Here is a 24,963-nt window from a genome sequence, read left to right on the forward strand (position 1 = left end):
CCTCCGTTGGTCGCGCTTCCAACCCCGCAGCGGACCTCGCCGCCGCTCGCAGGTCCGTCTCTCCCAGACGCTGAGGTCCCGAAAACCCGTCCCGGCCCCGCAGCTGCCCTCTCCTCCCACCCATCTCGCCGAGGGCGAGGGAAGCAGGACTCCCGCGGCACAGCTGTGTTACCAAGAAGTGTTTTATTTTTCTTGCAGTAGCTTTGTTAATTGCACAAAATCATGTTTTGTTTTTGCCATTTAAACATTATCACACAATCCTATTCTGAAAGACAAATGTTCATTAAAAACAAAGCAAAAATAAAAATTCACAACCTTAATTACCTAGATTTGTCATTTAAAGGTTTAAAGAAAAAAAGGGAGGGGCTTTCTTACAAGCTTTTTCACAAGTGTCACATTTTCTCCTTAAAAGGGAAGGATTTCAAAACAAAGGTGAAATAGCTTAAACAGAAATATTCATAAAAAGGAATTTTACAGAATTGTCAACAATATTAAGACAACATTGACTAACCGGTTTCATTACCGCATCTTCCCCCGCCCCCACCCCCAGTGTGTCCTGCCAGGACTAGAACAGGCTTTGTGTTCAGACAGAAATGCTTCAAAATCCCAGTGAAATGAACTGTGCTAAAAACCCGACAGGCATCTTCCCTGCCCCCCCCCCACCTCATCTTCTGCAATCCTCTAACCCAGGTTCTATCTGTGAAAGGGGCCAAAGCTGTGAGGGGGAAGGACCCCACCCCAGTGTGGCCACCTTATATATATATATTCCATCATAAATGCTGGCCTTCCTTCTGCAAATTATGATTTTGGAAAATCCAACCCATGCAGAGAGAGAAAAAACTGACATCCCTTGGGTGACTTGTTTTTTTGCATCATCCCAAGCCCCCCATGGTCCCCTATCCAAGGAGATATGTAGGGCCTCGAGGATGTCCCAGACCCACCTCGGAGGGCCAGTCAGTTCAGGTAGGTCAGGCCCAGTTCTCTTCCCTCCCGACAGACCCCGGGCCCGGGCAGCACCGAAGACCATGATGCTGGCTGGAGTGAAGACACTCGTTTCCGTATCAAGAGCTGAGCCTAAGAAATGCTCATCGCTGGTCAGGCTGGGTCTGGGCCAAAGAAGGGGCAGACAGAAAGAAATACTGTCTCCACAGGAGGAAGAGGGCAAGGAGGGAGGATGGAGAGTGGTGGGCATGCAGGGGACTTGGCAGGGCAGACTGGAGAAGCGGGGACCACTGGGAGGGGACCGAGGTCAGAGTGGCTCTTCAGAGCCAGGTGAAGAGTCTGTGGCCTAACGGAAACAGGAAGGAGCGCCCCCAACCCCCACTCCTCATGGCTCATCACTAGTGGCCCTGAGGACCCCCTCCCAAGAGCTGGAATGCAAATCCAAATACTAGAACAGCCCAGGGAGGAGCGCTTGTGGCAGTGGCGTCTGGGGCGTGGCTTCGAGGCGGTGAGGGCCGGACCTCCAAGCTCACCTGCAGGCCGGATGCTTGCTGCACTCCCTGGAAAGCCAGGGCCCCATCTTCTCGGGACTCTGCCAGTCTCTTTTCAGTTCACAAACGCGTCTATGGAGCGCTGGGTGCACAGTGGACGCTCAGACGTGAAAATCTTTCTCAGCTCATCACCTGAGGTTGGAGGGCCCCAAGGGACCCTCTGTCTGGAGTCTGTACTGGCTCATCTGGGCCCGAGGCCTCTCCTTGCAGGGAATCCAGTGGGGATGTGGACGTGACTACAGCCTCTTCGCTCTGGGGAAAGCTGTGGGAAGGCTTCCAACTCTCATTGCTGATTCTAGTTCCTTGACTGGAAGGGGTTTGAGATAAGACAAGCTCGGAAGAAAAAAAGCCAGGCAGCAGTTTCTGGGCAGCTTCTATCCAGGGGCGAGTCTGTGTGTGTGTGTGTTTGTGTGTGTGTGAACACACAGCCACCTTGTCCGGGGGCCAGTGCCCAGCTCAAGAGCTTTCCCATAAGCCAATCCTGCTGACACTCGTCCCCTCCCCACCGGCCTCAGGGGAAGGCTGCTGCTGTGTGCTGTGCTGATGGCAAGTCTCAAAGTCTGTATAAAAGGAAATGGAGACAGGTGGGCTGGTCCAGAATGAAGTCCCAGGCCCCCGACCCAATGTGAGGAAGAAGGGGTCAGAGGGGGGATTGGAGGGGTGGGGGCGGGGTGTCGACAGCTTAGTGTATATAGGCTCGGTACACGGCGGACATATCGTTATCGGACTGGTCCAGCGCCTTGGCTCTTTTGTACACCTGGAAAAAAAAGAGATGGCTCAGTCTCTGGCCCCAGAGCTGCCTTCAAGACCTAGATCTGATTCCTGGAGGCAGTGCCGGATGAGGCTAGCAGGCAATGCTGGAGCCCAGGCTATCTAGGTAGGAATCCTGTTTTGACCTTGCACGAAGCATCTGTTTCTCTGGGCCCCAGCCACTGTGCTTCTTGCTCTGGGAGAGGGAATAGTACCCAGGGGTTCTTGTGAGAATGACGTGTACTATGGGATATAAAGCACTCAGCATTGGCCGGGCACTGCGCCTCATGTCTGTAAGGCCGAGGTGGGTGGATCACCTGAGGTCAGGAGTTCGAGACCAGCCAGGCCAAAAAGATGAAACCCCATCTCTAATAAAAATACAAAAATTAGGGCCAGGTACAGTGGCTCATGCCTGTAACCCCAGCACTTTGGGAGGCCGAGGTGGGCAGATCACAAGGTCAGGAGATCGAGAGCAGCCTGGCTACCATGGTGAAACCCCATCTCTACTAGAAAAAAAAATACAAAAAATTAGCTGGGCATGGTGGCCTGTAATCCCAGCTACTCAGAAGGCTGAGGCAGGAGAATAGCTTGAACCTGGGAGGCGGAAGTTGCGGTGATCTGAGCTTGCACCACTGCACTTCAGCCTGGGTGACAGAGCGAGACTCCGTCTCAAAGAAAAAAAAAAAAAAAAAAAAAAATAGAGGCTGCGGTGGCGCGTGCCTGTAATCCCAGATACTCAGGAGGCTGAGACAGGAGAATTGCATGAACCCAGGAGGCAGAGGTTGCAGTGAGCAGTGAACCGAAATCACATCATCACACTCCAGCCTAGGCGACAAAAGCGAAACTCCGTCTCAAAAAAAAAGCATTCAGTATTATTAGTAATTTAATAATGTCCCTAATGTCCCTTCCTGCAGATCACTCTCCAAAGCCTTTCCATGTTATCCTCTGGGCTGTTGTTCTTACTATTCCCTCTGCATGGAATGCTTTTCCCTCACTCACTTATCATTGGTTCTTTCTTAGCTCAAAGGCCTTTGCCAACTGTTCCAAATGAAGCAGCAGCTGCACCCACCACTTTACCCAGTCATCTCTGTCTTTTACTTGTATTTCTTACACTGTGAAATTCTGACCTTTTTAACTGCTTATGTGCTAATTCTGTACCCGCTTGCAGTTAAATGTAAGTGTTCCTGGGAGGGATGGAGGGAGCTGCACACCAACATGTACTCGGAGTGCAGAACAGTGCCTGGCAATCAGCACCTGCCCCAGAGACACTAGTGGAATATGAAAAAGCTTGAAAAGAACTAAAAAGCCATTGCTTGACAGGCAATAGGGCCATGCTGAGGCAATGTGGCTGGACACATGGGTCCCTCCTACGTAATTAGCTGTGGGCTGTGGGGTTTTTTGTTTTGTTTTGTTTTCTACATTAAGTAGTCCTGCAAGAGACACCATAACTGAGGTTCACTGCAGCTCAGCTGTAACTTTCAGCTCACAGTTGACAGTTACAATTGAATAAAGACATTTTCAGGTAAAAGAAACTGTCACTGGGCAGATCCACATTATAGGAAATTCCAAAGAAAGTTTTTCAGTGGAAAGGAAGTAACACCAGAGAGAAACTCTTCTTTAGGGAGGGATAGAGTCTACTAGAAACGGTAAATCTAGAGAAACTTAAAATTATTTTTTCTATTATTTTCTTTTCGAGACGGAGTCTAGCTCTGTCCACCAGGCTGGAGTGCAGTGGTACAATCGCAGCTCATTGCAACCTCTGCCTCCCAGGTTCAAGAGATTCTTGTGCCTCAGTCTCCCAGGTAGCTGGGATTACAGGCGCCTGCCACCATGTCTGGCTAATTTTTGTATTTTTAGTAGAGACAGGGTTTCACCATGTTGGCCAGGCTGGTCTCCAACTCCTGACCTCAAGCGATCCGCCCACTTGGGCCTCCCAAAGTGTTGGGATTATAGGCGTGAGCCACCATGCCAGCCTTTTCTCTTAATTTCTTTAAAATACATATGACTGGCCAGGCGCAGTAGCTCATGCCTGTAATCCCAGCACTTTGGAAGGCAGAGGTGGGCAGATCACAAGGTCAGGAGTTCAAGACCAGCCATGGCCAACATGGAGAAACCCCATTTCTACTAAAAATACAAAAGTTAGCCGGATGTGGTGGCATGTGCCTGTAGTCCCAGCTACTCAGGAGGCTGAGACAGGAGAAAGGCTTGAACCCAGGAGGCGGAGGTTGCAGTGAGATGAGATCACGCCATTGCCCTCCAGCCTGGGCAACAGAGTAAAACTCCGTCTTGGAAAAAAATAAAAATAAAAATACACATGACTGCTTTGTTTTATTTTATTTATTTTTTTTGAGACGGAGTCTCGCTCTGTCGCCCAGGCTGGAGTGCAGTGGCTGGATCTCAGCTCACTGCAAGCTCCGCCTCCCGGGTTCACGCCATTCTCCGGCCTCAGCCTCCTGAGTAGCTGGGACTACAGGCGCCCGCCACCTCGCCCGGCTAGTTTTTTGTATTTCTTAATGGAGACGGGGTTTCACCGTGTTAGCCAGGATGGTCTCGATCTCCTGACCTCGTGATCCGCCCGTCTCGGCCTCCCAAAGTGCTGGGATTACAGACTTGAGCCACCGCGCCCGGCCACATGACTGCTTTAAAAATCACAGTGTTGCCTGGTGGGTTTAAAACAAGGGCAGATGAGGCCTGGCGTGGTGGCTCACGCCTGTTATCCCAGTACTTTGGGAGGCCGAGGCAGGTGGATCACCTGAGGTCAGGAGTTCGAGACCAGCCTGACCAACATGGAGAAATCCCATCTCTACTAAAAATACAAAATTAGCCAGGTGCATGCCTGTAATCCCAGCTACTGGGGAGGCTGAGGCAGGAGAATTGCTTGAAGCTGGGAGGTGGAGGTTGTGGTGAGCCAAGATTGTGCCATTGCACTCCAGCCTGGGCAACAAGAGCAAAACTCTGTCTCAAAAAATAAATAAATAAATAAAACAAAGGCAGATGGAACACCCAGGACCCACCTATACCTCAGAGTGAGAGTTCTCACACCTGTGGTGCTTCTGCCCCCAGGAGATATCTGGTAATATCTGGAGACATTTTCTGTCACCCGAGGAGAACTATGTCACTGGCGTCTGCCAGGTGGGTTGCCCAACATCCTGCAGTGCTTGGATAGCCCCCACACACAGAATGACAGTAGTGCCGAGGTTGAAAAACCCTGCCTTAAAAGACGAGGGAGGGGGAAATAAATGCTTTTATGTGGTTGCAAAGTTTCTACATTTAACGGGAAATGGTACAAGATTATCTTTTTTTTTTTTCTTGAGACGGGGTCTTGCTCTGTTTCCCAGGCTGGAGTGCAGTGGTACGATCACAGCTCATTGCATCCTTGAACTCCCAGGCTCAAGCAATCCTCCTGCCTCACCTGCCTCAGCCTCCCAAGTAACTAGGAATAGGGTGCTTGCCACCACGCCCAGCTAGTTTTTGTATTTTTTTTTTTTGTACAGATGGGGGTCTCAAACTCCTGGGCTCAAACAATCCTGCCTCGACCTCCCAAAGTACTAGGATTACAAGGATTACAAGTATGAGCCACCGTGCCTGGCAAGATTAACTCTATTTTAAGGATTTATATTGCAATCTGTAGAATAACCCTAAAAAATGAATGTAAAGAGGCAAAGTAAAAAAGAAAATAGATAAATGAAACTGGAATTCTTTTTTTTTTGAGATGGAGTCTCGCTCTGTTGCCCAGGCTAAAGTACAGTAGTGCAATCTTGGCTCACTGCAAGCTCCACCTCCTGGGTCCACGCCATTCTCCTGCCTCAGCCTCCCAAGTAACTGGGACTATAGGCGCCCGCCACCACGCCCGGCTAATTTTTTGTATTTTTAGTGGAGATGGGGTTTCACCATGTTAGCCAGAATGGTCTCGATCTCCTGACCTCGTGATCCGCCCGCCTAGGCCTCCCAAAGTGCTGGGATTACAGGTGTGAGCCACCGCACCTGACCTCTTTTTGTTTTTTTGAGACGGAGTCTCGCTCTGTCACCCAGGCTGGAGTGCAAAGGCACAATCTCGGCTCACTGCAACCTCCACCTTCCAGGTTCAAGCGATTCTCCTATCCCAGCCTCCCGAGTAGCTGGGATTACTGGTGCCCACCACTATGCCCGGCTAATTTTTGATATTTTTAGTAGAGACTGGGTTTCACCATATTGGCCAGGCTGATTTCGAACTCCTGACCTCAGGTGATCTGCCTGCCTCAGCCTCCCAAAGTGTTGAGATTATAGGCATGAGCCACCGTGCCCAGCCGAAACTGGAATTCTAAAAAGCAAGCAAGAAAGGAGGAACAAACAAAAGACAAAGGCAACAAACAGAAATCAAATGATAAAAACGCTAGCTCCAAATCAAACCACATATCAATACAACTACTAAAGCTCAATGCACCAGTTAACCTTAAGAACCCGACCTCTGAACTCCTAACAGTACAGAGCCTAAGCTCCGAACTGAAATGGCTGGAAAGCACCGAGCTGCATTGAGAAAGTAACCTAAAAACTCTGCTTCCAAGCCAATGAATCCTGCAGTCAGGGTGGAGGCAACCTGGAAGTCACTTAAAAGAGCAGCTTTCCCAGTGCAAGCCACATCAAACCCTTGGGAAATAACTATAGTCAGAAATGAGCTTTCAGCCGGGCGCGGTGGCTCAAGCCTGTAATCCCAGCACTTTGGGAGGCCGAGACGGGCGGATCACAAGGTCAGGAGATCCAGACCATCCTGGCTAACATGGTGAAACCCCGTCTCTACTAAAAATACAAAAAATTTAGCCGGGCATGGTAGCGGGTGCCTGTAGTCCCAGCTGCTCGGGAGTCTGAGGCAGGAGAATGGCTTGAACCCGGGAGGCGGAGCTTGCAGTGAGCTGAGATCCGGGCAGACAGAGCGAGACTCCGTATTAAAAAAAAAACAAAAACAAAGAAATGAGCTTTCATCAAAAAAGACTTATAAAATACATAAATACATGGGGAATTCTACTATCCAGAGAGAATCCACAGGTCGAATGAACAGGGGGGACTTGAAATAGTAATGTAATCTGAAAGAGTCATGAAATAAGTACTTTGAAATGTTGAAACAGACAAGAGACAGAAGTCAGAATTTAGGAACAAGGCTGCACGCGGTGGCTCATGCCTGTAATCCCAGCACTTTGGGAGGCCAAGGTGGGCGGATCACTTAAGGCCAGGAGTTTAAGTCCAGCCTGGCAAAATGGTAAAACCCTGTCTCTACTAAAAATACAAAAATTAGCCAGGTGTGGTGGTGCATGCCTGTGGTCCCAGCTACTCAGGAGGCTAAGGCAGGAGAATCACTTTAACCCAGAATGTGGGGGCTGCAGTGAACTGAGATCATGCCACTGCACTTCAGCCTGGAAAACAGAGTGAGATTCTGTCTCAAAAAAAAAAGAAGAAAAAAAAAAAAAGAATTCAGGAATAGAGAATTACACTATGAAAAGCCAGGTGTCAACAGAACAGTACTGGCTGGGCGTGGTGGCTCACGCCTGTAATCCCAGCATTTAGGGAGACTGAAGTGGGTGGATCATCTGAGGTCAGGAGTTTGAGACCAACCTGGCCAACATGGTGAAACCCTATCTCTACTAAAAACACAAAAAGTTAGCCAGGAGTAGTGGCAGGCACCTGTAATCCCAGCTACTGGGGAGGCTGAGGCAGGAGAATCGCTTGAACCCAAGAGGCAGACGTTGCAATGAGCCGAGATTGCACCATTGCACTCCAACTTGGGCAACAAGGGTGAAACTCTGTCTCAAAATAAAATAAATAGAATAAAATAGTGTATCAGCTGATAGTACTTGAAAAATACAGCTGCTGTTTCGCAGTGTCATTTTTATTGTAATCATATGGTAAAGACAAATGTTTTTCAGTTGTTTTTTTTTTTTTAGATTCAAATTCTATGAACATGAACTAAGAAAGTAGAACTTCTACCCTAAAAAACTTTTCAAAAGTGTATGTGGGCCGGGCGCGGTGGCTCAAGCCTGTAATCCCAGCACTTTGGGAGGCCAAGACGGGTGGATCACGAGGTCAGGAGATCGAGACCATCCTGGCTAACATGGTGAAACCCCGTCTCTACTAAAAAAAAAATACAAAAAAACTAGCCGGGCGATGTGGCGGACACCTGTAGTCCCAGCTACTCGGGAGGCTGAGGCAGGAGAATGGCGTGAACCTAGGAGGCGAAGCTTGCAGTGAGCTGAGATCCGGCCACTGCACTCCAGCCTGGGCGACAGAGTGAGACTCCGTCTCAAAAAAAAAAAAAAAAAAAAAAAAAAAAAGTGTATGTGAAGCTGGATACAGATATGCACGCCTGTAGTCCCAGCAACTCGGGAGGCTGAGGTGGGAGGATTGCTTGAGCCTAGGAGGTCAAGGCTGCAGTGAGCTATAATTGCGCCACTGCTGAGACTGTCTCAAATATAAAAAAAAGTGCATGTATAAGTGCTTAAAATGTCATTTGAAAAATGCTAATAGACATGCTAATTAAAAGGCAGATACCATCAAAATGGATAAAAATCCAAGCCCCAATTACATACTGTCTACGAAAGACACAATTCAGACATAAATAAGAGAGGAAATGCATGGAAAAATATACATACCATGAAAACAGTAAGCCGGAGAAGGCTGTAGCCGCTTTCTTTTGCTTTTTTTTTTTGAGATGGAGTCTCATTCTGTCACCCAGGCTGGAGTGCAGTGGTGCGATCTACGCTCACTGTAACCTCCTGTCTCCCAGTTTCACGCAATTCTCTGCCTCTGCCTCTCTGAGGCAGAGATTACAGGTGCCTGCTACCACACCCAGCTAATTTTTTGTATTTTTAGTAGAGACGGGGTTTCAACATCTTGCTCAGGAGATGGAGACCATCCTGCCTAACGCAGTGGAACCCCAGCCTGGCCAACATAGTGAAACCTCATCTCTACTAAAAATACAAAAATCAGCTGTGTATGGTGGTGCATGCCTGTAATCCCAGCTACTTGAGAGGCTGAGGCATGAGGCTGAGATCACACCCCTGCACTCCAGCCCGGGCGACAGAGTGAGACTCTGTCTCGAAAAAAAGAAAAAGAACGAAGAAAAGCTAAACTAAGTAGAGGGAAGGGAATAAAAAAAGAAACTGGGCCAGGCACAGTGGCTCACGCCTGTAATCCCAGCACTTTGGGAGGCCGAGGAGGGCAGATCACGAGGTCAGGAGATTGAGACCATCCTGGCTAACACGGTGAAACCCTGTCTCTACTAAAAATACAAAAAAAAAAAAAAAAAAAAAAAAAAAAAAAAAAAAAAAGCCAGACGTGGTGGCGGGCATCTGAGGTGACACAGCAAGACTGTCTCAAAAAAAAAAAAAAAAGAAAAAGAAAAAGAAAAAGAAACCGAATGGTTGGGTGTGGTGGCTCATGCCTGTAATCTCAGCACTTTTGGAGGCCAAGGCAGGGCAGATCACCTGAGGTCAGGAGTTCGAGACCGGCCTGAACAACATAGAGAAACCCTGTCTCTGCTAAAAATACAAAAATTAGCCTGTGGTGGTGGGCACCTGTAATTCCAACTACTCAGGAGGCTGAGGTAGGACAATTGCTTGAACTCAGGAGGCAGAGGTTGCAGTGAGCCGAGATCGCGCCAGTGCACCCCAGCCTGGACTCCATCACAATAAAAAAAAAAAAAAAGAAAGAAAAAGAAACTGAAGGGCCTTGGGACTTGGGCCACACCCTCTGTCAAGCTACGCTACCTCGTTTGCTGCAGCTGCCATGGGAGTCGGATGGTTGACCGCATCACCCAGTGCGATGGCTAAGCGGAGATCCTTCTGAATGTATTTCAGGTAGAAATCAGGTTTAAAGTTGCCTTGCAGGATATCTGAGGAGAAAAAGCCAGTATCAGATAAAAGCCAAGGACCTGAAATTAAAAGCCACCTACAGTCCATCAGGTGTCAATACCTAAAACGTATTCAAGGCTCTGTTCCACACAGCCTAGGCCTCACGGCCTCTCCCACACCCTTAGATACCTGAGGGCTGGCACTCCCAGCTTATATTCCCAAATCCCGCCCACCGTGTTTCTGAACCTCCTCTGGCCAGGGTCAGGGACTGACTAGAGAGGGGCATCTTTCATGCTCACTGAACCCCTGACGTAGTCCCCTGTTCTAATCAAACACCAAATGCAAGAAGAGGGACCAAAGGCAACTTACTTTGGCACTTCTGGTCCAGGAAGATGCTGGCCAACTGTCCCTGATTGAGGATGTCCAAGAGTGTCTGCTGGGACTGGCCTGTCACCTGGGCCAGGGTCAGCCCCTCGGCGATAGTGGCCATGAAGCTCCCTTGGACCATGTTCACGATCAGCATCATCTTGGCTGCGTTGCCCACTTCACCTGCCCAGGGCAAAGACTCACGGTCACAGCCCAAGAATGCCACAGACAGGGCTTCTCTGCCCACGCTCACCTCTGCTCAGACCCACCTCTCTCCAGGGGAGGCCCCCTTCACCTGCCCCCGACAGACTGGGCTCTTCCTCCTTCCACGCACTGACTATGCAGGTGAAAGGAAACCTTCCCTGGGGCCCCCGGCAGAAAGGCCGTGTGGGACTGACGCTGTCATCAGTGTGACACAGAGGAGATGTGGCCCCAGGCTCCAGGCCTGACGGGTGCAGGCGTGTTACCTAGGAAGAAGGAGGTCTTCCCCATCGCCTGGAAGCAGCTGCTGCAGTCCTCGTATAAGCCCCTGTCTCCAGCCGCTAAGATCACCAACATCCCGTCATTAGACAGCTGCTGATTCCCTGAGACGGGGGCTTCCAGAAAGCGCCCCCCCCTGGACACAATCACCTGGAAAGAAAAGTCACAGCTTCTGGAGGCCTCCTCTCTCCCAGCGCTCTCTGGGCAGGACACAAGGAGTGTTGCTGAGTGGCCACGGCTGCTCATCACACCTTCCAGAGCTGGAGAAGACGGCCACCCATACCAAGGTTCTACAGCTGACTCCTGAACTCAGGAGCTAACCATGTGCAGGTCAGACAGGCCGAATCACAGCAGTGATGAGACGCTGGGGTCTCCACACAGGCATCCAACTGACTTGGAATTTCTTTCTTTCTTTTTTTTTTTTGAGACACAGTGTTGCTCTGTCGCCCAGGCTGGAGTGCAGTGCCGCGATCTCAGCTCACTGCAAGCTCCGCCTCCTGGGTTTACGCCATTCTCCTGCATCAGCCTCCTGAGCAGCTGGGACTACAGGCACCCGCCATCACACCTGGCTAATTTTTTTGTATTTTTAGTAGAGACGGGGTTTCACTGCGTTAGCCAGAATGGTCTCAATCTCCTGACCTCATGATCCGCCTGCCTCAGCCTCCCAAAGTGCTGAGATTACAGGTGTGAGCCACCATGCCCGGCCCGGAATTTCTTAGAGACCAACAACTAGAACCCGATGCGACCATGTCAATGGCTTGGCTGAACACACAACTTCCCTGTGGATGCTGCCCTCCCCTCAGAACATGTGGGTCCCAACTCCCACTCCCTTATTTGGGCCAGATGCTCGGAGACGAGGGATGCTTTGCCAGTGCCAAATGCAGACAGCTGCTCAAACCCCAATGCCAGGCGGGCGGCCTGGGTTACTTCTCAACATAAGGCTGGCAGCTCCAGGACTTGATGCCCATCCCAGCCATGCAGCAACTGCCCATGGCTGTTCAGACTAGCTGCGGTTTAAAGGTGGAGCACGGGATAGGCTAGTCCCAAGGCTACTCGCCTCTCCTCTTCCCTCTCTGGCATTGGCTCTAGAGTAACTGCCCATTCTTGTAAGCCTGGGTCTTGGGCTCTGATAGAAAAGATGCTGGAGAGCCAGCCCGAGGAAGGCTGCTACCTGGGCCAGCTCAGTGACTGTGTCAGCGTCCACTGTTGACATGTCCACGTAGCACTTCCCAGGGCGGATCCCTTGCAGCACACCACTGGGGCCCAGCACCAGCTGTGGGGACATAAGGGAGAAGCAATAGCCCAGGCTCCCAGGCAGATGCTCAGGAGCCCTACAGACCTCAGATCAGAATCCTGCTGCTGTTTTGGCTCATTTCCTGATTTCTATCAAGCTGAAAAGGGAAGAACAATGAAATAAGCAAGGGATAGAAAAGTACTTCCTGCATGTTCCCATTTATCTTTAAAAAGAATATATGTGAGTGTATGCATTTCTTTTTATTAAAAAGAAACCCATTTAAAAGAATGGTTTATTTTGGGGGCTTCTTTGGATTTACTTGGATTAGGCTAGTCACCAGTTTAACAAGATGACTACCGCACTTGAACTTGTAAAATATACAAACACAGCAACAGCTAAATATAAAAACCTGGCACCTGGACCAAAGGCACACTCAGTCCCAAAGCTTCCAGTTCAACAAGAACACATGAAGCCTGTTCAAGACGAATTTCAGCACAGACTCCAAGGGCTCTAGCAGTATTCATTCTTTGATTGGAATTAAAGGAAGTCTGTATTCAATTAATGCAAACACCCTTCACAATGGGAAATGGCCCTTCATGGGAAATTCAGCCCCCCACATGTGGACACTCACTTGGTGTGCAGGGGAGGAGGGGAGGAGGCCAGCCAGCAATCCTGGCTGTGACCCGGAGTCGCTGAGGGGAGGGAGGGGGTCCTTACGTCCTTGGCCGCCTTGGGATCCGACACGCAGGCGAAAGTGATGTCGCAGGTTGAAACGACTTCAGCGGGGGTTCTTCCCAGACGGGCCCCCTCCTGGATGAACAAATCACACTGCAAAAGTCACAGATCCTAACGTGAGCTGCAGGCAGTGCACAACAAACATGCCAGCCAGGCCAGAGAAGCGCTGACCAGGCCTCCTGGCAGGCCTTCCAAGGCAGGAGGCTGAGGCCGGGAGCCTGGGTCATGGAGACAGGAGCCCAACTTTTGATGAAGTGCACGGGGCCTTTTACCAGCCATCTTCAGTTTTTGCGTGACAGGTGCCTAGGATGATGCACTACTTCACAAGTGTCTGCTGAAGGTGTACTGTTTCAAGAATGGGATGTGAGCAGCACCTGTCCCCAGCCCCTGCTGTGCTGTCCTGGCTGTGGCCTTGAGCTATCAACACTTTGCTGGGAACGTGGGGCTGTGGCTGGGACCCTTCCGCCTGGTGGCCATTACTTTTTGGGATGTTTCTCAACACTGTTGTCAGGTTAATAAGACTTCTGGAAGTGTCTAAAAGCACTAACATTTTGGCTTTTTTTTTTTTTGAGACAAGGTTTTGCTCTGTCACCCATGCTGGAGCACAGTGGTGCAATCATGGCTCGTTGCAGCCTCAACCTCCTGGACTCGAGTGATCCTCCTGCCTAAGCCTCCTGAATAGCTGGGACTACAGGTGCATGCCCCATGCTTGATTTTCTTCTTCTTCTTCTTTTTTTTTTTTTTTGTAGAGACAGGGTTTCACCATGTTGCCCAGGCTGGATGGGCCTACTATTTTATATCAAACTTTTAATAATTTTACGATTCACATTTATCTATATTATCTTTCATAATTCTGGCATAATTATGGTTTATAGTGGTTGACTGCAGAACACTTCACTGAGAGACATACTGTGATTTACCTAATGGCTCACCTGCAGTTTGACACTTAGCCCGCTTTCAATTGTAAAGTGATATCAACAAACACCTTTATGTACAAAACTTTTCTGTTTTAAATTTAGGTCTCCACAAGTAAAATAAAACAGGTTCTAAAACAGTTTTAAGGCTCTTAACAAATGTAGACAGATGACTTCCCAATTAGACTACGTCACTTCATAAAGAGCACCAGCAATATCTCCTGTTATGCCAGTGCCAAGTGTGTAATTTAAAAACTACAAATAAGGGCCCGTAAATATATGTAAAATTCTTCCTACCTGATCATTTAACCAGTCAAAAAAGGCAACTTTTTGTTTGATATATTTTAATTACTCCTGATTACTGAACCTTTTTTATGCCTTTGTTTCCTCTTTTGTGAGCAATTTTTTTGTCTTTTTTTTTTTTCTGAGACAGGGTCTTGCTGCTGCCTACGTGGGATTGCAGTGGTATGATCACAGCTCACTGCAGCCTCTACCTCCCGGGCCTAAGAGATCTTCTGGCCTCAACCTCCCAAGCAGCTGGGACTATAGGCAGGTGCCAGCTCACTCGGCTAATATTTTATTTTTTGTAGAGATGGAGTCTATGTTGTCCAGGCTGGTCTCAAATTCCTGGACTCAAGCAATCCTCTTCCCTCAGCCTCCCATGGTGTTAGGATTATAGGTGTGAGCCTATTCTCACATCTAAAATTAGGAGCACCCTGCTAATTTTTTTGTCTTAATTATCAAACTATGTATTTAATAAAATCAACGTATTACCCTTCTATCGTATTTGCTGCAAGTACTTCTAGTTGGTATTCCTTTCAATTTTGTTTATTTTTTGTTGTTGGGGAGTATTATCAAAAAAAAAATCAACTGATCTTCTTGTGTGATCTTTATTGTTTCTAGATTACAAAGATCTATGTTAATATTTATTTTCTTCTGATTTTCTTTTAAAAAATTAATTCTAGGCCAGGCACAGTGGCTCATGCTTGTAATCCCAGCACTTTGGGAGGCCGAGGCGGGTGGATCACCTGAGGTCAGAAGTTCGAGGCCGGGCGCGGTGGCTCACGCCTGTAATCCCAGCACTTTGGGAGGCCGAGGCGGGCGGATCACAAAGTCAGGAGATCAAGACCATCCTGGCTAACACAGTGAAACCCCGTCTCTACTAAAAATACAAAAAAATTAGCCGGGCGTACTGGCGGGCGCCTGTAGTCCCGGCTACTCGGGAGGCTGAGGCAGGAGAATGGTGTAAACCCAGGAGGCAGAGCTTGCAGTGAGCTGAGATCACGCCACTGCACTCCAGCCTGGGCGGCGGATCGAGACTCCATCTCAAAAAAAAAAAAAAAAAAAAAAAAAAAAAAAGAAGTTCGAGACCAGCCTGGGTAACATGGTGAAACCCCGTCTCCACTAAAAAAACCCAAAAAATTAGCTGGGTGTGGTGGCGCACGCCTGTAATCCCAGCTACTGGGGAGGCTGAGGCAGGAGAACCACTTGAACCAGGGAGGCGGAGGTTGCAGTGAGCCGAGATTGTGCTATTTTTTTTTTTTTTGGAGACGGAGTCTTGCTCTGTCAACTGGCTGGAGTGCAGTGGCACGATCTCAGCTCACTGCAACCTCCGCCTCCCGCGTTCAAGCAATTCTCCTGCCTCAGCCTCCTGAGTAGCTGGGACTACAGCTGTGTGCCACCACGCCCAGCTAATTTTTGTATTTTTAGTAGAGACAGGATTTCACTATGTTGGCTAGGATGGTCTCGATCTCCTGACCTTGTGATCCGTCCGCCTTGGCCTCCCAAAGTGCTGGGATTACAGGTTTAACACACCGTGCCCGGCCGAGATTGCACCATTGCACTTCAGCTTGGGCAACAAGAGTGAAACTCTTATCTCAAAAAAAAAAATTAATTCTGTAGTTAACTTGGGATATATTAGTATGTGGTAGGAAGTAGGATCAGCATTTTCCCAAACTTCTAATTAGTTGTTCGGAACCAAACTCACTGACCAGCCCTTTATTATATCTCACTGATCAGAGGCTGTCCCAGGCTGCCCAGTCCTCACAGAGCCTGGTGTTCCCTGCGGCCTTTTAGTAACATAGCTTTACATCATGTCATCACCTTTGCTTGGGAGGGTTCTCCTCATTACTCTCTTTTCTGAAAATCCAAACTATGTTTCCTGCTATTCTAACAGAACCAGTGAATCATTTTTACCAAAAGTCTTTTAGAAATTCCATGGGAATATCATAGGATTAAATGGCTTTTTAAAGATAATCTTTACTAAATATGTACTCTAGATTTCCTGGTTACCCTACCCTCTGGCAGTAGCAGGGTCTCAGGATATCGTAATCTCAAAATACCCTGCCAATGGGGCCTTTGAGATCCCACTCCTGATAGGCCCTCATAGTGCCAAACAAACGCCCAGCACCTGAAGCCCAAGTATCTGAATGTATCCTTAGTGCCTGTCTCCTCCAGACCCCTTCACCTCTCTAACCACTTCCCTGTTATTCTTGAAAAGAACATCATTCCAGTGAGGTGAATTTTTACTTTGTTTAGAATATTTTAAGTTTAAATCATCAGTTCCAATACTCCCTTCAGCAATCACACCTCCTTCCAGCTCTTATCGCTGCTGTACTGTTTGTTCACAGGGCTCCCAGCAGCACCTTCCTGTGCACACATGGGCATGCCCACCCCTTTCACAAACACATGCTCAACCATACCATGTGCATTGATTATTATTTTTTTTAGGCCAGGCGTGGTGGCTCATGCCTGTAATCCTGGCACTTCGGGAGGCTGAGGCAGGCGGATCACTTGGGGTCAAGAGTGAGACCAAAAAAAAAAAAAAAAAAGAGTTTGAGACCAGTCTGGCCAACACAGCGAAACCCCATCTCTACTAAAAATACAAAAATTAGCTGGTTGTGGTGGTGGGTGCCTGTAATCCCAGCTACTTAGGAGGCTGAGGCAGGAGGATTGCTTGAACCCGGGAGGCAGAGGCTACAGTGAGCTGATATTGTGCTACTGCACTCCAGCCTGGGCAACAGAGCAAGACTGTTTCAAAAAAAAAAAACAAACCATATATATATATTTTAATACAAATTGAGATGGGGTCTCGCCATGTTGCCCAGGCTGGTCTCTACCTCATAAGCGCAAGTGATCCCCCTGCCTTGGCCCCCCAAAGTGCTGGGATTACATGTGTGAGCCACTACACCTGGCCATCTCAAGAGGCTGGAAGTTCTTAGTCTCTCTTCCTTTGTTCCATGCAGGAGTACAGTGCTTTAGTTTTCTGTTTTCAGGCCATGGCTTTTCATCTTTTCTCAGAGGAGAACTTGGTGGGAGCTGTTGCCTCTCTCCATTATAAAAAGTGATCATTCATGGATTTGGAATTCCATCTCTGGGCATGCAGACCTTTTGAAGCCATGGACCACCACCTCAGGTTGAGAACTTCTAAACTCATGCTGTCTAATATGGTAGCCACTAGCCACATGAGACTATTTAAATTTTAATTTAAATGAAATAAAAATTCAATTCTTCAGCTGTACTAGACAACTTCATGTTGTCAATGTTTAATACCCTTGTGTGGATAGACAGTGGTTACTGCACTGGATGGCACAGATACGAAACACTGCTATCACTGCACAACGCTCCAGTGCACAGAACACCATACAGCCGGTAAAAAGAACCAAGTGGATCTATCCACAGGCTCTGTGTGAATGACACTCACTGTATGTGTGTATGTTCACATAGGCATGGAAACAAGAATGTAAAACCTAACACAAGCTATGTTAGGTAACAGCAGAGGGGGGGATTTTTCCTTCATTTTTTACCCCCTGGGTATTTTTAAATGTTTAGTTTTTATTTATTATTAATTTATTATTTTGAGATGGAGTCTCGCTCTGTCACCCAGGCTGGAGTACAGTGGCACGATCTCGGCTCACTGTAAGCTCCACCTCCTGGGCTCATGGCATTCTCCTGCCTCAGCCTCCGGAGCAGCTGGAACTACAGGCGCCCGCCACCACGCCTGGCTAATTTTTTTTTTTTTGTATTTTTAGTAGAGACAGGGTTTCACCGTGTTAGCCAGGATGGTCTCGATCTCCTGACCTTGTGATCCGCCCGCCTCAGCATCCCAAAGTGCTGGGATTATAGGCGTGAGCCACTGCGCCCAACAAATGTTTAGTTTTTATAATAACATTCTAAGTTTAGGCATCTATATCTCTACCTGCCTGGAGTAAAAGCTTGGCTTCTATTCTACTGCATGCAGAACGCTGAGACAACAGGGGGAGATGTCCACCCTTAGGGTTACCCCAGACTCCCCCAACCCAACAGGCACCACCCCTGAATGCTTACTTTCTCTGCAGTGCGGTTCCAGACAGTCACTGTGTGACCCATTTTTAGCAAGTTGGAGACGATTCCACTTCCCATGAGACCAAGGCCCAAAAATCCTATCCTGAAACAGACAGAGACTGTTGAGTTCAGGGTGGAGCGGGAGGGTCAAGGTGATGATGAGTCCATGCAGCACAAGGCTTAGGGTGGGGAACTCAGACCACCAGAAACCGCAGTGTGCCAATCTACCTGCAGAGCCAGGGGCTTCATGCACATGGGTCTTTTCCTATGCCATGGTCTAAAGGTGTCCCAGGACGTAAACAGGCATTTTGAAACCCCTGACTGTCACAGAAAAAAGTATGATGTGTATGGTTCAGGGCCAGTCTCCCAGGGCAAAGTCCCCTTGTTGCCTTTTTTTTTTTTGAGACAGCCTCACTCTGTTCCAGGCTGGAGTGCAGTGGCACAAACTTGGCTCACTGCAACCTCTGCCTCCTGGGTTCAAGCGATTCTCCTGCCTCAGCTTTCCGAGTAGCTGGGATTACAGGCGTGCGCCACCATGCCCGGTTTATTTTTGTATTTTTAGTAGAGACAGGGTTTCACTATGTTGAACTCCTGACCTTGTGAACTGCCCGCCTCGGCCTCTCAAAGTGCTGGGATTACAGGCGTGAGCCACCGCGCCCGGCCTCTTGTTGCTTTGACAGAGGATTTCAGCTCACAGTGCCATAATAGTAAGAAAGCGGACATCTGTCTTTGGCCCTTGAAGTGGCTTCCCAATCGGCCATCTTGAGCACTAGGCTTGATACCACTTTACTTTTTTTTTTTTTTTTTTTTTGTGAGACGGAGTCTCGCTCTGCCGCCCAGGCTGGAGTGCAGTGGCCGGATCTCAGCTCACTGCAGGCTCCGCCTCCCGGGTTCACGCAATTCTCCTGCCTCAGCCTCCCCAGTAGCTGGGACTACAGGCGCCCGCCACCTCGCCCAGCTAGTTTTTTTTGTATTTTTTTTTTTTTTTTTATAGTTTAAGAATCTTTTTTTTTTTTTTTTTTAAATTAATTTATTATTATTATACTTTAAGTTGTAGGGTACATGTGCATAACGTGCAGGTTTGTTACATATGTATACTTGTGCCATGTTGGTGTGCTGCACCCATCAACTCATCATTTACATCAGGTATAACTCCCAATACAATCCCTCCCCCCTCCCCCCTTTTTTTGTATTTTTTAGTAGAGACGGGGTTTCACCGTGTCAGCCAGGATGGTCTCGATCTCCTGACCTCGTGATCCGCCCGCCTCGGCCTCCCAAAGTGCTGGGATTACAGGCTTGAGCCACCGCGCCCGGCCTACTTTTTTTTTTTATTTTTATTTTTTTGAGATGCAGTCTCACTCTGTCGCCCAGGCTGGCGTGCAGTGGTGCGATCTCGGCTCACTGCAACCTCCACCCTCTCTGAGTTCAAGCGATTCTCCTGCCTCAGCCTCCTGAGTAGTTAGGATTATAGGCATCTGCCACTGCGCCCAACTAATTTTGTCTGTCTGTGTGTGTGTGTGTGTGTGTGTGTGTGTTTTAGTAGAGATGGGGTGTCACCATCTTGGCCAGGCTGGTCTTGAACTCCCGACCTCATGATCCACCCGCCTCTGCCTCTCAAAGTGCTGGGATGACAGGTGTCAGCCACCGGGCCCGGCCTCATACTTTACTTATTTTTTGAGATAGTGTCTTGTTCTGTTGCCCAGGCTGCAGTGCAGTGGTGCAATCATGGCTCACTGCAGCCTCGACCTCCTGGGCTCAAGCAATCCTTCCCCCTCAGCCTCCTGGGTAGCTGAGACTACAGGTATGCGTCACCACACCTAGTTTTTGTGAAGACGGGCTTTTGCCATGTTACCCAGGCTGGTCTTGGACTCCTGGGCTTAAGGGATCCGCCTACTTCAGCCTCACAAAGTGCTGGGGTTGCAGGTGTGAGCCACTGTACCCGGCCCTGGATACTTCTAACAGGATCCACCACAAGACACTGAAGCACTGTGTTTAGAGCCAGGCAACTTCCTTGACTGCATGAACCAGGACAGCAATTTTCACCTCTCTTTCCCAACTTCAATTCTCTACCCACACCCTACCTTTCCAGTCTTCCTGTTATCAACAGAGTGGGCCTTGCCTCTCCTCTCCAAAGCTAAGTCCTTCACCTGAGCTCGGAACCCAATCTGTCCCAGTCCACAAATCCCTCTCCCTATGCCTGCCTTCCCCCAAACCTCTCACCACTCCCCCAGCCCCTCCTTCCACAGGTCCTTCCCGATCCTTGTGACAGAAGCACTCCTTGGCCAGTCTCCTCCACACACATTCACATACTCTGCCTCCTCCTTCCTGCAACCCTGAGAGCTGGGGGCTGGCCGCCACTACTGCTATTTCGACATGCTTTTACAGGTGACTTTTAGCTTGCCCAGGTGTCTTTTCTTGGTTCTTATACTTCTTTACCTCTCTTTGCATGTGACAATGGTGCTAAAGAATGCCTCTTTCCTCGTTTCTGATCATATCATGTTCTTGTTTTGTAGTTTTTAATTTTATTTATTTATTTATTTATTTTTTGAGAAGGAGTCTCACTTTGTCTCCCAGGCTGGAATGCGGTGGCGCGATCTGTGCTCACTGCAAGCTCCGCCTCCCGGGTTCACGCCATTCTCCTGCCTCAGCCTCCCGAGTAGCTGGGACTACAGGCGCCCGCCACCACGCCTGGCTAATTTTTTTTTTTTTTTTTTTTTTTTTTTTTTTTGAGACGGAGTCTCACGCTGTTGCCCAGGCTGGAGTGCAGTGGCGCGATCTCGGCTCACTGCAAGCTCCGCCTCCCGGGTTCCCGCCATTCTCCTGCCTCAGCCTCCTGAGTAGCTGGGAGTACAGGCGCCCGCCACCGCGCCCGACTAATTTTTTGTATTTTTAGTAGAGACGGGGTTTCACTGTGGTCTCGATCTCCTGACCTTGTGATCCGCCCGCCTCGGCCTCCCAAAGTGCTGGGATTACAGGCTTGAGCCACCGCGCCCGGCCAAATTTTTTGTATTTCTAGTAGAGATGGGGTTTCACCGTGTTAGCCAGGATGGTCTCGATCTCCTGACCTCGTGATCTGCCCGCCTCAGCCTCCCAAAGTGCTGGGATTACAGGCGTGAGCCACCGCGCCTGGCCAATTTTATTTATTTAACAAGAGAGATGGAGGGCTCTTGCTGTGTTGGCCAGGTTGGTCTCGAACTTTTGGTATCAAGCAATCCTCTCACCTCAGCCTCCCAAAGTGCTAGGATTATGGGCGTGAGCCACTGCACCCAGCCTTTTTTCTTTTTTTAGACAGCATTTTGCTGTCTCCCAGGCTGGAGTGCAGGGGTGTGATCACAGCTCACCGCAGCCTCAAACTCCTGGGCTCAAGTGATCCTTCCACCTCAGTCCACCTGAGCAGCTAGGACTATAGGTGTGTGCCGCCATGCCTGGCTAAGTTTTAAAACTTTTTGTAGAGATGGGGTCTTGCTGTATTTCCTATGCTGCTCATGAACTCCTGGCCTCAAGGGATCCTTCTGCTTTGGTCTCTTAAAGTGTGGGGATTACAAGGATGAGCTACTGTGCTTGGCCATGTTTTCAATTCAGGCTTTCTCTGAGTGCTGGATGTCCCCTGCAGCTCCTCCACTTTGACCCCCTCATTCTTTCCATAATTTTGGTCTTCTGGAACCATCTCTACAAATGGGCCCCTAATCTCTGCTAGAATATTAGCTGCTCACATTCTCCCTGTCCCAGCCTGCATTAAGTAATTTGAGTCACATGTTGAAAAAGGAACTCACCACCTTTCTCACCAAAACAGACCTCCTTGCTAACTGCTTCAAGTTGCGACTTAAAAATGAGGAGGTATCTTTTTGTCACTCATTATTTGGTTAGTGCAATAATCCCCCATGATTCTAAATTATGACAGGTGAATTCCCTTTCCTTTCATGGTGTTCTAGGAAGTCCAGTAGACCCGGGATGAAGTTTCCGGATTTTTCTTTTTTTTTTTTTTAGACAGAGTCTCGTTATGTTGCCCAGGCTGGAGTGCAGTGGTGTGATCTCGGCTCACTGCAACCTCCACCTCCCAGGTTCAAGCGATTCTCCCGCCTCACCCTCCCAAATAGCTGGGATTAAAGGCACCCATTATCATGCCCGGCTAATTTTTGTAGAGACGGGGTTTCACCATGTTGGCCAGGCTGGTCTTGAATTGCTGACCTCAGGTGATCGGCCCACCTTGGCCTCCCAAAGTGCTGGGAGTCAAACAGCCGTGAGCTACCACGCCTGGTCAAGGTTCTGGATTTTTAAGATGGCAACTGACAGTCCTTCACACTGTGTCTCAGATAAGTTGGAAATGTGGATTAAGGTGGGTTGGGTAACAAACTGGCTGGTTCTGATGCTGGCTTCATACTCTTTACTACAAGTTTGACTAATGGGCCAATAGATGTGTTGGGTAAAGACATCAGCATTCTGTGGTCAGCCCCATCCTGGTCACATTTTTACTATTATTTAACACAATCCTCCTCCCCCTTTGTTTGCACCTAATATGCCCTTATCTCCTCCACTCTACAGAGGCAAGTTCACCAAAAATAACTGGTAGCATTACTGATTTCGACAGTACAAAAACGTCAAGTAAAAGATGCACTGTTTTTAGTCTGGGGAAGACCATGTGAAAGGTACAAACTGGAAACTGACTTCAGCTAACTTGCTCCAGAGAACATGTTTTCTTAGAAAACATATCTTTTTGTCAACAAGACTCTGTGGAGGAGACAGGCCTACAGAGCAGGCACAGAGGCAAGGCTGGGTGCAAGTTGGGTCTGGGAGCAAGTCCACGATCACTCCAGCCACCCTGGGCAGGGTGCAGGACAGCCAGCAGGTGCCCAGTGAGGACCCCTAAGCACCTTCATTTCTCTTCCCCCATCTGCCCCAACATGGCCAATTTTGGGGCTTCATAATGATTCTACTCAGCCAGTGGTTCTCACAGTGTAGCTCTGACCAGCAGCAGCAGTATACCTGGGAACTGGTTAAAAATACAAATTCTTGGGCCCCACCCGGACATACTGACTGAGAAGCCACCTTCCAGGTGACTGTGAGGCACAGGAAAGTCTGAGAACCACTAAGCCAAGTGCTCCTTGGCTCCTGAGTTCTGGAGCCAAAAAAAAAAAATCCCTCAGCTTATGCCCAAGGGAAACCTGACCATAGATTTATACAGCTTCTGACTCCTATGAGTCAAACTGCTCCTACCATTGTCAATAAAAGTTACAACGTCCCCCGCCCTTTCCATTCAATGCCAGCAATGGCTAGGACACAACCCTTAAAGAACCCCCCTGGGATCAACTTCCCCCCACCCTCAGCAGAACCAGAGCCACTGGAAGCCTTTTCATCAAAGGTCCTACTTTTTGTCTGTGGGTGTGATGCTGCCATTCACGGCTGTGCTGTCAGCTGCCTGGATGGAGGTGGAGCCAGTTTCCTACGGACAGGAAGCACATCAACAAGTCAGTCAGCCTGCAGTTTAAGGACCCAGGTGAAAATTAAAATGGGGAGGTATGGAGCCTACGTACCTCTTCACAGATTTTCAACTTCTTAGTGATTGCCTGGTAACACACAGCTGGCTAATGGAGGAGGAGGAAAGAGACTACTTATTCAACTGCAAGCTTAGCCAGTCTTCATAATAATCCCCTCAAAGGTTAGACCCAAAGTGGGAAGTTAACATCAAATATTTGTTTTATACTTAAGTGAACTCCAAATTTTACACCAGAAAGTTCATACACATTACCTCATTCAAGTCCCCATGCAATTCTACAAGTTCTTTTTGCTGACCATGGTGTTGACAATAAAAGTCATAAGCTTGGAACCCACATCTATCCAACTCCAAAGCCACAAACTCTCATGAGAACCTAGCATGGCTCAGTCTACCCCATAACCTTGCAGACCTTGGGAGAGCTTCCCTCTGCATCCGCAGGACTTGGAGACCGTCTCTTGGAGTGAGCTTCAAGATGTGTCTGCCATGCAATTTCATGGGGAGCTGACAGCTTACGATGTTTGCTTTCTGCCCTAAACTCTAAAGATCACTGTGAAAGTCTCAACTGCACAGCTGGCTGAATTTTTATTTATTTATTTATTTATTTTTTTTTTGAGACTGAGTCTGGCTCTGTCGCCCAGGCTGGAGTGCAGTGGCCGGATCTCAGCTCACTGCAAGCTCCGCCTCCCGGGTTTACGCCATTCTCCTGCCTCAGCCTCCGGAGTAGCTGGGACCACAGGTGCCCGCCACCTCGCCCGGCTAGTTTTTTGTATTTTTTAGTAGAGACGGGGTTTCACCGTGTTAGCCAGGATGGTCTCGATCTCCTGACCTTGTGATCCGCCCGTCTCGGCCTCCCAAAGTGCTGGGATTACAGGCTTGAGCCACCGCGCCCGGCCTAGCTGGCTGAATTTTAAATGCTCTTTTTGGGATATCTATCTATCTATCTATCTACCTATCTATCTGAGATGGAGTCTCGCTCTGTTGTCCAGGATGGAGTGTAGTGGCACGATCTTGGCTCGCTGCAACCTCTGCCTCCTGGGTTCAAGTGATTCTACTGCCTGTCTCCCAAGTAGCTGGGATTACAGGTGCGCACCACCCCGCCCAGCTAATTTTTGTATTTTCAGTAGAGATGGGGTTTCACCATGTTGGCCAGGCTAGTCTTGAACTCCTGACCTCAGGTGATCCACCTGCCTTGGCCTCCCAAAGTGCTGGGATTACAGGCATGAGCCACTATGACCGGCCTTTGGGTTTATTTATTTTGAGATGGAGTCTTGCTCTGTCACCTAGGCTGGATTGCAGTGATGCGATCTTGGCTTACCGCAACCTCTACCTCCCGGGTTCAAGCAATTCTCCTGCC

General features: G+C 48.7%; 1 protein-coding gene across 8 annotated transcripts in view; it reads right to left on the bottom strand.

The window, feature by feature from the left end:
* Positions 1 to 164: 164 nt before the first annotated feature.
* Positions 165 to 24,963, bottom strand: part of LOC105467829 (glyoxylate reductase 1 homolog) — a 47,725-nt gene continuing 22,926 nt past the window's right edge. For 2 of the 8 annotated variants that reach the window (XM_071084082.1, XM_011717557.3), the window contains 9 exons: positions 23,647 to 23,697; positions 23,482 to 23,555; positions 18,119 to 18,218; positions 12,861 to 12,953; positions 12,081 to 12,182; positions 10,897 to 11,059; positions 10,433 to 10,612; positions 9,980 to 10,104; positions 165 to 2,250 (listed from right to left, as the gene is read on the bottom strand). In XM_071084082.1, the coding sequence (XP_070940183.1) occupies positions 2,176 to 2,250; positions 9,980 to 10,104; positions 10,433 to 10,612; positions 10,897 to 11,059; positions 12,081 to 12,182; positions 12,861 to 12,953; positions 18,119 to 18,218; positions 23,482 to 23,555; positions 23,647 to 23,697 (963 nt within the window). In that variant the 3' untranslated portion in view covers positions 165 to 2,175. Of the gene's footprint in view, positions 2,251 to 9,979; positions 10,105 to 10,432; positions 10,613 to 10,896; positions 11,060 to 12,080; positions 12,183 to 12,860; positions 12,972 to 18,118; positions 18,219 to 23,481; positions 23,556 to 23,646; positions 23,698 to 24,963 lie in introns of all 8 variants that reach the window. The other 6 variants (XM_071084081.1, XM_071084078.1, XR_011616280.1 and 3 more) reach the window with 5 other exon arrangements.

The sequence above is a fragment of the Macaca nemestrina genome, chromosome 18 (genome assembly GCF_043159975.1).
Source record: "Macaca nemestrina isolate mMacNem1 chromosome 18, mMacNem.hap1, whole genome shotgun sequence".
Lineage (NCBI taxonomy): Eukaryota > Metazoa > Chordata > Mammalia > Primates > Cercopithecidae > Macaca > Macaca nemestrina.